The 13,325-nt window shown below is 44.5% G+C and overlaps 1 protein-coding gene and 1 pseudogene across 1 annotated transcript in view; both read right to left on the reverse strand.

Annotated features, from left to right (window-relative positions):
• The window catches only part of LOC125120815 (NADH dehydrogenase [ubiquinone] 1 beta subcomplex subunit 5, mitochondrial-like), a 138,260-nt pseudogene extending 130,139 nt beyond the window's left edge, over positions 1-8,121 (reverse strand).
• Positions 8,122-12,445: 4,324 nt separating this feature from the next.
• Positions 12,446-13,325, reverse strand: part of RCL1 (RNA terminal phosphate cyclase like 1) — a 60,679-nt gene continuing 59,799 nt past the window's right edge. Inside the window, 1 exon segment of the mRNA XM_047767686.1 lies at positions 12,446-13,243. Coding sequence (XP_047623642.1) covers positions 13,093-13,243 — 151 coding nt within the window. The 3' untranslated portion in view covers positions 12,446-13,092.

Raw genomic sequence — 13,325 nt, forward strand, 5'->3', positions numbered from 1 at the left:
ATCATTCAAGCCCATGGATCCAGCTATGCCCATAGTGAGATATTTCCCTGGACTTTACCTTTAAATGATGAGGACATTCTCATTTTGCTCAAACCTATTTGTTTTCCATCATTTAAATAAAAAAAATCCTAACATAATCTCCAAAGGGGAATGCTTGGACAACACAGACAATAAAGTAGCACTTCAGCTTTTCTGAGAAGACATGAAAAACTGGGAAGCTACTGCTAGCATCTTCCTTTTCTACCCTTTCCTCAGAGAAATTATTCCTGCTACATCCTCAACTCTAAATCTGAACAAATATTTAAGAATACCCATTTGAAAGGGCACCGAGGTATGACCTGCCAGAGACACATGTATGTCATGGTTCAGAACTAATGGAACCAAAAGCTTTGTGTTCATGTTTCAGTTACTTCACTAATCATGTGAATTTGATTAAATCTCATAGCTTCTCCAAGCCTAAACATATGTGCCTGTGAGGATGAAATCAGATAACATTTGTGAGATGTTTTGAAATCCTTAAAGCAGTGATAAGTGTCAGTCAAGGAAATCTGAACACTTGACACCTTAAAAGGCTGTTACTTTGTGGAAGAAAACACCTGAGGGAAGAAAGCATCGCTTTCTTTATCTTAAAGCAAGGCAGCTGAGCTTGGAAACCTCGTAGAATTACCCAATCACTGATGCCAAGTAGAACTTCACCTCTTTGAATAATGACTGAGAAGAGCTCAATAACTGACCTGATGTCCAATCTTCCCACTGCTTCTCTCTCCTAAACTACCCCTGACACAAGCAGACTCCCTTGGTTTGTGCCAAAGAAGTTCAAATGTTTCAGAACATTCCATTATAATCACATGAGCAAGACAGGTAACCAACAGGAGACTACGGGGGAGAAAATAATTGTACAATATAACAGTCATTCCAATCTTTTCAAGAAAGCATAAGGACCTCTTTTAAACATCTAAAATTTTCACAGACCTGTTCCTACATGATAGAATTTTTCACTTGAGAAAGTACTTTATGGAGTAAGTATGAATTCAGTATAGCTTTAAAATGAATTTGTGTATTATTCATAATAGCACTAGTTCTTAACATTTGGAAAAAGAGTCGCACAAGAAGGTACAAATGGTATTATGTGTTTAGTGTTCAGTTCCCTCAGTGCAGGGACAAACAGATAAGATAGCCCCTGAGGGACTGACCCAGTGCTGTTCTCGCAGCAGACCCTCTTGTGCTAAAGCTGTTTTCTTGGTGTTGTTAACAAAGGCACTCACCACTTGCTCCCTCCGTAAGAGGTTTGGTGGTTTTTCACTTCCTTTTGCACACTTCTTCCTCTAGATATGGATGGGGAGTTCAAGCTCACATTGAAGTTGAAGTTATTTCCTAGCCTGGGTCACATTCAGGGCTGTAATCGAAGTTTGGCTGCTATTTCACCTTCTGAACTCCCGAAAAATAAAACTCACACCTGCAAATAGCACCCACTCAGGCTGTCAAGAGCTCCAAAAGCTTTTCCTTGATGTACAGGATCAACAGCTTTTTTAAAAAAACAACACCCACTTAAGTTCTACATCTTCAAGAAGACACTCAGTATATCCAGGCAGGCTCTTTTTTTCTGGAGAGCCCATCAGCAAAGAAGGGCCGGTAGGGGATTGTTAAAAGTGCAAGTGTCTCTTTTTAAAAGCCCATTAAGAAAGCCCAACTTGCCTCCTCATTCGTATGTCCACTGCCTTGAGGACCCTGTCTTTGCATCTTGGTGATAGTTGCTGGCAAGTGGTGCCTAGGTCAGAGTTCTGAAATTCTAGGTGTTTGGGTCTCAGGCGTGGCCTCATGGAATGGCCAACCATTTCTCCCATGGTGCTCCATCCCCAGGGGTTTCTCCCTGACCTATTACCAAGACTTGGCCTAAGCCACCACAAGGCTCTGGCATTCTCCCTGGACCCCCAAGTCAAGAGAATTTCTACACACATCTCCGAACCCTCCTTGCTGAGTTCAAGTGAGTTCTACTGTTATGTTAAGGTTCTGAAGCAAGAAAAACAGTCAATGTGACTCTCAAGAAATTGAGGGCACTGGGAGTTCCTGCTGTGGCTCAGCAGGTTATGAATCCCACTAGCACCCATGAGGATGCAGGTTTGATCCCTGGCCTCGCTCAGTGGGTTAAAGATCTGGCATTGCCATGAGCTTCGGTGCAGGTCACAGACACAGCATGGATCTGGCATTGCTTTGTCTGTGGCACGGGCCAGCAGCTGCAGCTCCAATTCCATCCCTAGCCTGGGAGCTTCCATATGCCACAGGTGCAGCCCTTAAAAAGAAAAAAAGAAAGAAAAGATAAGAAAAAGACATTGGGGACATTGTAATTTACCACATGATGCACAAAAAATCCCAGCCTGTCCACACACCTGACCCCTCCAATTCCTGACAAGAGAAGATGCTATGAGACTGGGTGGGGCCAGTGATTTGAAGCCCTGGTGGGTGGACATAAATGATTTAAGGCAGGAGCAAGAGTTAGCCACCAGGTTCCCCACAACTACTCAGCTTCTTAGAAATACTCCAGGAACAGACAAGTTTATCTTTTTCTAAAAAAATTCTACTACATCAAGTTCCACTGCCCCCAAAAGTATGATCTGCAGAATAAAAGCACTACATGTAATACTTTTGAGGGGGTAGGGAGCAGAAAGTTCTATGCTCAAGTCAGTCTGAAAAGTAATACATTAGACACTTTCAGCTACAGACTTCTCAGAGCTTTTCCTATGCTAATGTACACTGCAACCTCCAAACCTGGGCTAGAGATTGCAGCACTGTCTATACCTCTATTAAAGACAGCATCCTAGATGCTAGCGTTCCACCGAATGTGCTCTGGGAAGCACTACAGCAGACCTAAAGTGACCTAAAGTGAAGGTGAGCATAGTGCTCTGGCCCAGAATCCTGAAAAGAAGCAAGGTGCAGGTAAACTACTTACGTAGCATCACAGACAAGCCTTGGACCTGAGATTCCTCTCCATCTGTAGCACTTCCTTCCACAAGCCTCAGCCACATCACAAGTAAATTATGTATGTGCGTGTGTTTCTTTTTTATTTTTAGGACTGCACCTGCAGCATATGAAGGTTCCCAGGCTAGGGGTTGAATCAGAGCTAAGGCTGCCATCCACAGCCACAGCAATGCTGGATCTGAGCCACACTTTCGACCTACACCACAGCTCACAGCAATGCTGGATCCTTAACCCACTGAATGAGGCCAGGGATTGAACATGCAACCTCATGGTTATGTAGGATTCATGTCCGCTGTACCACAACAAGAACTCCTGTGTGTATGTTTCTTTAAGAGAAGGTGCAAAGGAATGGAACAAAGGGGATAATTGATCTTTGCGGAGCTGATGGCAAATCACAAGAGTTGTACCTGAAATTCTAAATAAAATTAAACATATACACACACAGAAACAGGTACATAAGTATAAAAAACAAAATAGTACAAATTATTTGGAAATAAGAGAGATAGCTGTTATGTTCCTATCTTAACACCTGTCATTACCTATGTCTTCAATGCTCTTCCAGGGGTAGCTCTTTACCTTGTTGTCATCATTTTAATTCTTATTTTCCTGGCAATGGAAAAAAAGTCCTGATTTTTCCCATCCACTCCTGAATCTGTCTTTCCAGAGGTTGAGAAAGACAGAACCATGATGGAAAGCATCAACGGACATTGCATGGGGAGCCTCCCTCTCCTTTAGGCCAGCCCTCTACCCAGCCTCCTGGTCCACAACTCAGACGGTGCCCCCACAATGGTCACCGCTAACATGTGTCAAACTGAATTTATCCTTGCTCACCCAATTCTCTTCCTTAATACTGAAAGATTTTGGATGATGAAAAGATGGTGGTAGGCAGGCATTATTGCAGGATATCCTTTCAAGAATATTCAGGGAATTAGGTAATGCAGTCTATTGTGGACAACCATTGTTTCCACCTTCCCAATGTCCATTCTCTTCTTTGTAAAAGCATTCAGATTTTCCTGTGGGAATCACTCTTCCAGTTCATCTCAATCCACAAAATTTGGATGAGGCCGACATCCTACCATTGCAGGGATGAGAAAGGGACCAAGATCTGGGCAATCAAAGAATTTTGGAGTCAACAGAGTTAGCCAATTCTGGGGTTTTCATTTTAATATTGGGTAGAATCTCTCTGTCCACTAGGGTTGCTGAGAGAATTGAATATTAAAGAGAATGCCTGCTGGAGAAGAGAGAGACACCGAAGAAAGCAGAACAGAGCTATGGGTGAGAGCTGAATTCCAATGACATGGAGTTGCTTACATGGAGGTTGCAGACTACCCTTGGGCCTGCTGACCCTGGAGCTCCTCACGCTGGTGTGGTGCACACAAAAGCTCTAGGCTCTGAAAGCCCTGAGGCAGCCTGCGTATTCACTTCTCCCTGACTAGGTGGGTCTTGGTGAACATGGTGAACTTCACAGAGATGTCTGAAGGCCCTCTTTTAACTCTGTAACATCTGTCACGGGGCAGTCTGACCCCAGCCCATGTACAGGTGACATATCTTGCCTCTGGTGTTCTAGCTGAGTCCATCCAAGTACCAGATGTAAAGATAAACCCAGTGATTCATGGAGACATTAACCAGTTAGGTAAAAGACTACTGTGAACCCTCTTCAGGGGTTTAACAGCTAAAAAGAATCCCAAGCATTTAACATATAACCATTATGCTTAATAAATCCTATTGACACCAGGTTGGACAGCAGCTATTTCCCATTTTAAAGAAGAGGTAGAGGATTTGCCGAATGCCTTGTGTCTACTGACATAGCTAAGATGCAAACAAAGATCTCATTCCTAAGCCTATGTTACCTCTATAGTAGTGTTCTACTGAACCTCAAGAAACCAAAAGCTTTCCTCACAAATGACTGATCCTTTTTCTTTCTTTTCACTTTTGGCTGTCTCATGGCACATGGAGTTCCCAGGCCAGGGATCAGATCCAAGCTCCAGTTGTGACCTATGTCACAGCTGCGGCAACACCAGATCCTTAACCCACTGTGCCTGGCCAGGGATCGAACCTGCGTCCCAGGGTTCCAGAGAAGCCACCGATCTGGTTGTGCCACGTTGGGAACTCCTAATCTCTTTCTCTCAAAGGCAACTTTAAAATCATAGCCACACTATAATAGGTTAACAGAGAGGAGAATTAAGCAACAACTGAGTGTGGGGAGTGTGAATACAGGGGAGGCACCCAGGGCTATGTGAGATCACATAGTGGGGGATCCCCCAGTGGGGAAGGGGAATTTCCCTCAGAAACTGCTGAGGCTCAAAGGCTGTGGAGGTGGCTCAGCAAGGTGGGAAGCTTACACGGTTTTACTTTCTAGGCCTCTTATGACAGCATCACCACCCCACACACATTAAAGTATAGCCACGTGCCAAGTATCTGAAAGGCACCTTATAATTTTGCCTTTTAAATTGCCTGGTTGACTAGCAACCTATTTAATATACGATTAGCAATGATTCCTTGGAATCATTGTGTGTACTTGGAAATCCTTATGAAGAAATTCTCACTTACACTGTTCTCAACATTTCAAGCTTGGAAATGTTTCCTTTTGTGGATATTTAATTTTCTGTGCTCTTTTCTTTGCATAATTCAGAGGCTTTTTTTCCCCCAAGTCATTCCATTGATTCTTCAAAGCTTACAGATCTTAGGCACTTAGATGCCTTTCATTGCCAAACAAGAAAAATAGCAGACAGGTAGAAAGAGAACATGGACGAAGAGAAGAGTGTGCAGGAAGGTACAGGAGCCAAGTGCATTCAGAAGATGGGATTAAGATGCCAGAATAGAAGGACTGGAGCTTAACTTCTCTCCTAAAAACAACAAAATTCACAACCAAATGCTGAGCAATCTTCAACCAAAATGGACTGGAAACTTTCAAAAAGATACCCCACTCCAGAAGACAAAGAAGAGGCCATATCAAGAGGTAGGAGGGGCAATTATACAATATAAGCAACCCCATACCTCCCGGGTGGGAAGCCCCACAGATTGGAAAGTAATTATCACAGAGACTCACCTACAGGAGTGAGAGTCCTGAGACCCACATCAAACCCCAACACGTGGGGATCTGGCACTGGGAGAGCCTCCAGAGCATCTGGCATTGAGGGCATTGAAGGCCAGTGGGGCTTGTGCACAGGAGCTCCACGGGACTGTGGGAAATGGAGACTTCATTCGTAAAAGGCGCTCACAGACTTCCATATGCACTGGGTCCCAGGGCAAGGCAAAGTCTCCATAGGAATCTGGGCCAAACCTGACTACAGTTCTTAGAGGACATCCTGGGAAAACAGGGGTGACTGTGCCTTGTTGTGGGGGAAGGACTTTGGAAGTAAAGCTCTTGGGAATATTCATCAGCATGCCTTTCTCTGGAGGTGGCCTTTTTGGGAAAATCTGGCCCTACCCATCAGCACTGAGAAGCCCCAGGACAAATAACAATCCTGGTGGGCTCACAGCCCCGCCCAACAGCAAACAGGCTGCCTAAAGTCCCCTCAGGCACATAGCCACCTCTAATCTCACCCAGAGACAAAGCCCTATCCACCAGAGGGACAGGAATCAGCTCCACCTACCAGTGGGCAGGCATCAGTCCCTCCCATTAGGAAGCCTACAGCAAGCCTCTGTACCAACTTCAGCCACAAGGGGGGCAGACACCAGAAGTAAGAGAGGCTACAACTCTATAATCTGTCAAAAGGTCACCACACCAAAAACCTATAAAAATGAAAATATGGAGAACTATAACTCAGATGAAGTAGAAAGGAAAACCCCCCCAGAAAATCATCTAAGTGATCAGGAGATTCTCAGCCTCCAGGAAAAAGACTTTAGACTGCTGATGCTGAAGATGATGCAAGACATTGGAAATAAGCCAGAGGCAAAGATGGATAATTTACAGGAAACACTGAGCAAAGAGATACAAGATGTAAAGCTCTAGCAAGAAGAGATGCAAAATACAATAACTGAAATAAAAAATTCACTAGAAGCAGCTAACAGCAGAATACAGGAGGCAGAAGAACGAAAAAGCAATATGGAGGACAGATTAGAAGAAATCATGGATGTGGAACAGAAAAGAGAAAAAGATTGAAAACAAATGAAGAGCATCTCAGAGAAGTCTGGGACAACGTTAAATGCACCAACAACCGTATTACAGGGTTGCCAGAAGAAAAAAGAGAAAGGGACAGAAAAATATTTGAAGAGATAACAGCTGAAAACTTCCCTAACAGGGGAAAGGAACCACTCACTCAAAACCAGGAAGCCCAACAAGTATCATATAAAATAAACCCAAGGAGGAACACCCCAAGACACATATTAATTAAACTGACCAAAATTAAAGACAAAGAGAAAACATTGAAAGCAGCTAGAGAAAAGAAACAAATAACATACAAGGGAATCCCGATAAGGTTATGGGCAGATTTTTCAGCAGAAACTCTGCAGGCAAGAAGGGAGTGGCATGATATACTTAACATGGTGAAAGGAAAAAACCTCCAACCAAGATTACTTTACCCAGCAGGCTCTCATTCAGATTTGAAGGAGAAATCAAAACCTTCAAAGATAAACAAAAATTAAGAGAATTCAGCAGCATTAAACCTGCCTTACAACAAATACTAAAGGAACTTCTCTAGGCAGAAAAGAAAAGGCTGCAACAGGAAACAAAAATGCCACAAATGACAAGGCTCACCAGTAAAGGTATGTATACAGTAAAGATACGAAATCATCCACACACAATTATGCCACCAAAACCAGAAATCATGAGACGAGGAGGTTGCAGGACACTGGAGATGCACTTGCAATTAAGAGGCCAACAACTTAAAATGATCTGTATATATATAGACTCTTATATCAGAATTTACAACAGCCTGAGGTCAGATGTCATAACCTGGAGTTGGTTCCCTCCATGCAGCAAGCCAGGCACCATTTCAAAATACATGGTCCCTACCAACATCTTTCCTTAAAGACTATAAAGAGCTATCTTTGGGATGTTCTACCATTCACAGATGCTGCATAAACAGACAACTGCCCTTACCATTCCCCTACCTTTGAGGCAGCATCTACTCCCAAGATGAGACCAGTGGCCCAAATAGCCACCAGTAAGTCCAACAGCAGGCCCACCACCCTCATGGCCATGGTGACAGAGTACTCACAGAGTAGACACATGAAGTTGCCACATGTGCTGTTGCTGGGCTGTTTCATTTAAGATGCCCTCAGATTTCTAGATATTCACCTAACCTTCATCAGTCTGAATATATGATTTCCCAAATCACAGGAGAAATTACTAACAAATTTATCAATCTGGGTATTTTTCGATGTAAGGCTCTTTAAGAAGGTTGGGAATGGGGAGGAAACACAGGGATAAAGATTGTTCTGAGGCCTCAGAAATAAAAATACTCATGCTAGGACTTCCCATTGTTGCTCAGCACATTAAGAACCTGACTAGTATCCTTAAGGATGCAGGTTCAATCCCTGGCCTTCTCAGCGGGTTAAGGATCTGTCACTGCCGTGAGCTGAGGTGTAGGTTACAAACATGGCTCAGATCCCACGTTGCTATGGCTGTGGCATAGGTCAGCAGCTGAAGCTCCAATTCAACCCCCAGCCTGGGAACTTCCGTATACTGCAGGTGCGGCCCTAAAAAGACAAAAAAAAAAAAAAAAAGAAAGAAAGAAAGAAAGAAAAAAACCTCATGCTAACCAATCTACCTGCCACCCCAAGTAGATATACATGAGGATAGGGGAGGAGTAAAGGAGGCAATAATGGGCAACTTTCTCACACATTTTGGGGGACAATGTCTCACCCATCCACCCTGATTCCCCAGAGGAAACCCAAGTGTAGGGGGGAGTGTGTGAATTATTTATGCTACAACAGCTGGTTAGTAGCTAAGCTGGGCCACCCACCCCAAGACGACCATCACCTCCCCTGCAGACTCAAGGAGGGTGTCAGCAGAGCAGGATCCACATTCAGAAGCAAGAGCAACAGAAGAACCAGAAAGAGAGGAAGTGGCGCATGGGCCAAAAAACTGCCTGGTCCCTCCACAGGTGCTGACCCAAGCCCCGTACCTCAGGCATGGGGTCAGGCTATCTGATCATCAAGGGCCAAATGTGACATGGATTAGAGGAGCTCTAGACCCAGGCAGGCCCTGACAAAATGACGGCTTTTATTTGCTTGAGTAAAGGAGTGATGTGGCTTGGCCTCCGTAAAATGCCAAATAGTGATAAATTGTTCCACTCACATGGCTTCTTAGACCTAGCCAACTAGAGTATGGAAAGACTCCGCGTGCCTATTGACATTGCTACCATTAGTCACCAGGCTAGGGTCTCTAAACATGGAAACTCTAAGTGCATGTTACTCCTCCTCCATTCTGCAGTTGGGTGAGGAACAACAGAGGCCCAGGTCAAGCACACGGCCCCTGCTGCTTTCCCATTCACCACAGGCTGGCTAAAATAGCCCATGGCACATCCACGGGTCTCCAACAAAGCACCAACAGGTAAAGTCAGTGGAACCCCACACGCTAATCCTCCCACTGTGACCAAAGCCCCCCGCTAAGTCCACTTCTGCACCTGCCTTTGTTCCCTCACCTCACCCAGGTGAATCCCATCCTCACCCTGGGCACAGACAAAACTGAGATAATTCCTTCGCTTCCCAGTGTTTCTTTTCCATCTACCTTCAATTTGGTTCACTTTTTCAGGCCTCCTCTACTCCATCATTCTACTTCCTTCCCTTTTAGCACCCTTACCTCTTCCACTGAGTCACCACAAAACTAACTGCCCACACCAGCCTCACCTAGGAGCCTCCCAACACAAAGGACCTGGCAGGAATGGCCACCTCATGGTTTATCATTGTAGAGTGACAGAGGTTAGGCACTATGGTGTAAACTTAAGTCTGAGCACTTTCTGATTGGGTCTGTGATCAGTGATGTCCTTTACCACTTTTTATCAGAAAAGATTAAGACAAACAAAACAAACCATAAGGCTCAGCTGCCCAATGAAGGCAATCTGGATTTCAGCAGTGCCTCCTATTGTACTTTCCCATGAGCAGGTCAATGCTGCAATGCACTAGCTTCCTCTCACTCTTATCAGCTGTCTTGATGAATATGGTAAAATAACCTCAACAGAGGAAGGCTGGCTGGTGTTCACACAGAATGCAACACAGAACGATGCTGAAAGAGAAGCAGGGCCTGGTACATGACAGGGAGTCAAAGACAACGATTCTGCCATGACCCCCTAAACATCACTGGTATATGTGCCTTAAAAAAACAAAAACAAAAAACTAGTCTCACTGAACTCACAGTCTGTCTCTGACAGCAGAAGAGAAGCAGACAGGCCGAGATAGAAGACCAAGCCCAAATGCTGGAATCGCCCATCAAACTACCCTGGGGGTAGCTGAACCAACCAGGAGCTAAGAACAAGGCAGAAACTGCAGGAGCTGAATACCACTAAGATATACCAGCAACTTCTGCCGAACGAGTGCTACTGCTTCTCTTGGACATCTGAGAAGGGACTGGGAGAAAGCTGTTTACAGAAATATTAAATCTGTGCCCCTATTGGCAATATCATCACCACTACCCCTCCAGAAGCAGCTGCGCCAGATGGAGAGCTGGAAACCACCAGACATTTCTGTTTACAGTGGACAGAGGCACAAGCCCCTTTTACTGCTCGCAGTGATGTTCCTGGAGTCTATGCCACCCTAAATTGGCCAAGAGTACCATTTCCAGAGCTTGTTCTATAGGACAGGAAGCCCCTGTGGGACATAGCCAGAGCACTGTGGCTCCTTAGTTCTGTATCTGAGCATGGGCAGATCTGGGTTCAAACTTTAGCAGCAGTAAATACGACTGCAGCATGTGCGGTAGGCATAATGATGTCCAAGATTTCTGGCCTCTGGCTATTCAAACACTAATCTAGGTACTACTGGGATCAATAATCTTGATAGTGAGATTACTCTGGTAGCACAAGAAGTCAGATTTAAAGCACCAGAAGAATTCAATGCATCACTGCAGGTTTGGAGATGGAAGGAACCAAGTTACAAGGAATGCAAGCAACCTCCATAAACTAAGAGTTGTCCCCAGCTGACACCAGCCAGAAACAGGTACTCCAGTCCCACAACCTGAACTCTGCCAAAACAATCTGAATGAGACTGGAAGCATATCTTTTCCCAGAGCCCAGCCTGACACTTTGACATCAGCTTTGTGAAGCCCTAAGCAGAGAAACCAGACAAACCCGTCAGGACCTCTGACCTACAGAATTATGAGGTGATAAATGGTATTTAAGCTGCTAAGTTTGTGGTAATTTGTTATGCAGCAACAGAAATCTAAAACAGTCTCGGTAAGTAGAGAGAGACAGTTCAAAACGGCCTGAATTCAGTGTTAGCCCTCAACCTCTGCATCCTCTCATACCCCCAGACATGAGAGCTCAGACCTCCTCTGGACCCCTTTTCCTGAAAAAGAGTACCAAGAGAACTGGGGAGGCAAAGACATTTCCTAACTTCCAAAGCCCACCCCAGGTGAAAACACCATCTGAAATCCTAGTAGAATGAGTTCGATATTCCCCTTTCTACCAACTCAACCCCCTACGCACACATGTTGCCTCTATCAATCAGATGCAAGGGGAATCTGCCACAGGCCCTGAGTGTCCCTGTACATCCTTGCTGGGGAGGCCTTTACCAGCCCCTTCTCATCACCCTGTTCACAGCAAGCAATCTCGAAGATGAAATAAAATCCCCATCTGCAACAATGAGCAGGTCTGGAGCAGAGTCCCCACGTGTGCAGTCCTCAGCTATGATGCAAACCCCTCTGCCTTCACGGCATCTACCTGGGGCCCCTCCAAGTCACTGCTTGTAGGACAAAGACAGCAATAAAACATGAAGCTGGGAGTTCCCATTGTGGCTCAGCAGGTTAAGAACCCGACTAGTATCCATGAGGATGTGAGTTCAAACACTGGCCTCGCTCAGTGAGTTAGGGATCTGGCATTGCTGTAAGCTGTGATATAGGTTGCAGATGCAGCTCAGATCTGACATTGCTGTGGCTGTGGTGTAGGCTGGCAGCTACAGCTCCGAATGGACCCCTAGCCTGGGAACTCCCATATGCTGCACATGTGGCCCTAAAAAGACAAAAAAAAAAAAAAAAGACAAAAAAACCCACAAAAACCTAACAAAACATGAAACTCATGTTGCTTGCTGTGCTCTGAGTAATAAAGTTCTTTGTCTCTGTCCCAGGACTTTCATGTCTTTTGCTAGCATCCATGAAACTGTCAAAATCTAACTTGTTAGCTAGCGAGTAGGGTAAAATTCTAGACTCTGATCCTACTACGCTTAGAGCTTTAAATCAGGAGATCTAGTATCTTTACTTATCAATTTCAAAGGCACAAAATACCCTTTTTAAATTTTTCTTGCCGCGATAATAAAATGTACATCACTGGACTCTAGTGAGAATAAACTGAGAAACTGCACAGCACACCTGAGATATAGAAAATATCCATTATCTTTAATTGGACCCTTGCTCTCCCGAGGCACACATCCCCACAAAATTCACATAAAATGAACACAATTGGGAGACATATCTGTCTCCAAGATAGCAGTCCATTCAGAAGACAAGGGAGAAAAGACTCTAAAACACCAATTCCCAACATTTGCATAACAATGCACTCCTCATAAAGTGCTTCCACCCATATTATCTCATTTATTCCCTACACAGAAATCAAGGTTCAGAGAGGTCAGTCCTTGTAGAAGCAATAATAACAAACTCCACAGTCTGGAAAACTGCCGTACGGCAGAAGCCCAGGGATGTGGGCTGAGGAAGCACTGCTGAAATGCAGTTGCGATGCTGTTCCAGCAGCATGACTGTGTCCTGAAGGCACACTCTTCAGCCAGGTAAGGCAAGGGAGCTCCCATCATGACTGGGCCTCCTGAGGAATGCCTGCTTCGAGAAATGCTGGAAACCACAAGAGAGTGAGATGTCTTTTATTTGGATATCCTGATTGTTTTTAAATAGAAAATTAAGAAAGTCCTTAATGTATGAGGCCATCCTGTCCTGGATGAATCTGGTCCCTTTGGTTCCTTGGCAGGTTCTGTCCTGTCCAGAAGTCTTGGGGCTTTCATCTTAAGACAGTGTCACTTGAGGGTCTTGCTGAGGTTGGAGAAGCCAATGCCAACACAGGTCATCAGCACTTTATCCCCTCCCTTGAGTTCTTCACCACACGGCTTGGTTTCAATTTTAAACATAATCTGGAAAAAGCTCTTCAAATGCCGCAAAAATTCTATCCTAAAAAATAAAAATTAAAATTAAAAAAGGGAGGGAGAAATGAAAGAGGAATTTGATTTTTTAAAAAATTCTCCTTCTTTGA

This window comes from Phacochoerus africanus, chromosome 2, assembly GCF_016906955.1.
Source record: "Phacochoerus africanus isolate WHEZ1 chromosome 2, ROS_Pafr_v1, whole genome shotgun sequence".
NCBI classification, from domain to species: domain Eukaryota; kingdom Metazoa; phylum Chordata; class Mammalia; order Artiodactyla; family Suidae; genus Phacochoerus; species Phacochoerus africanus.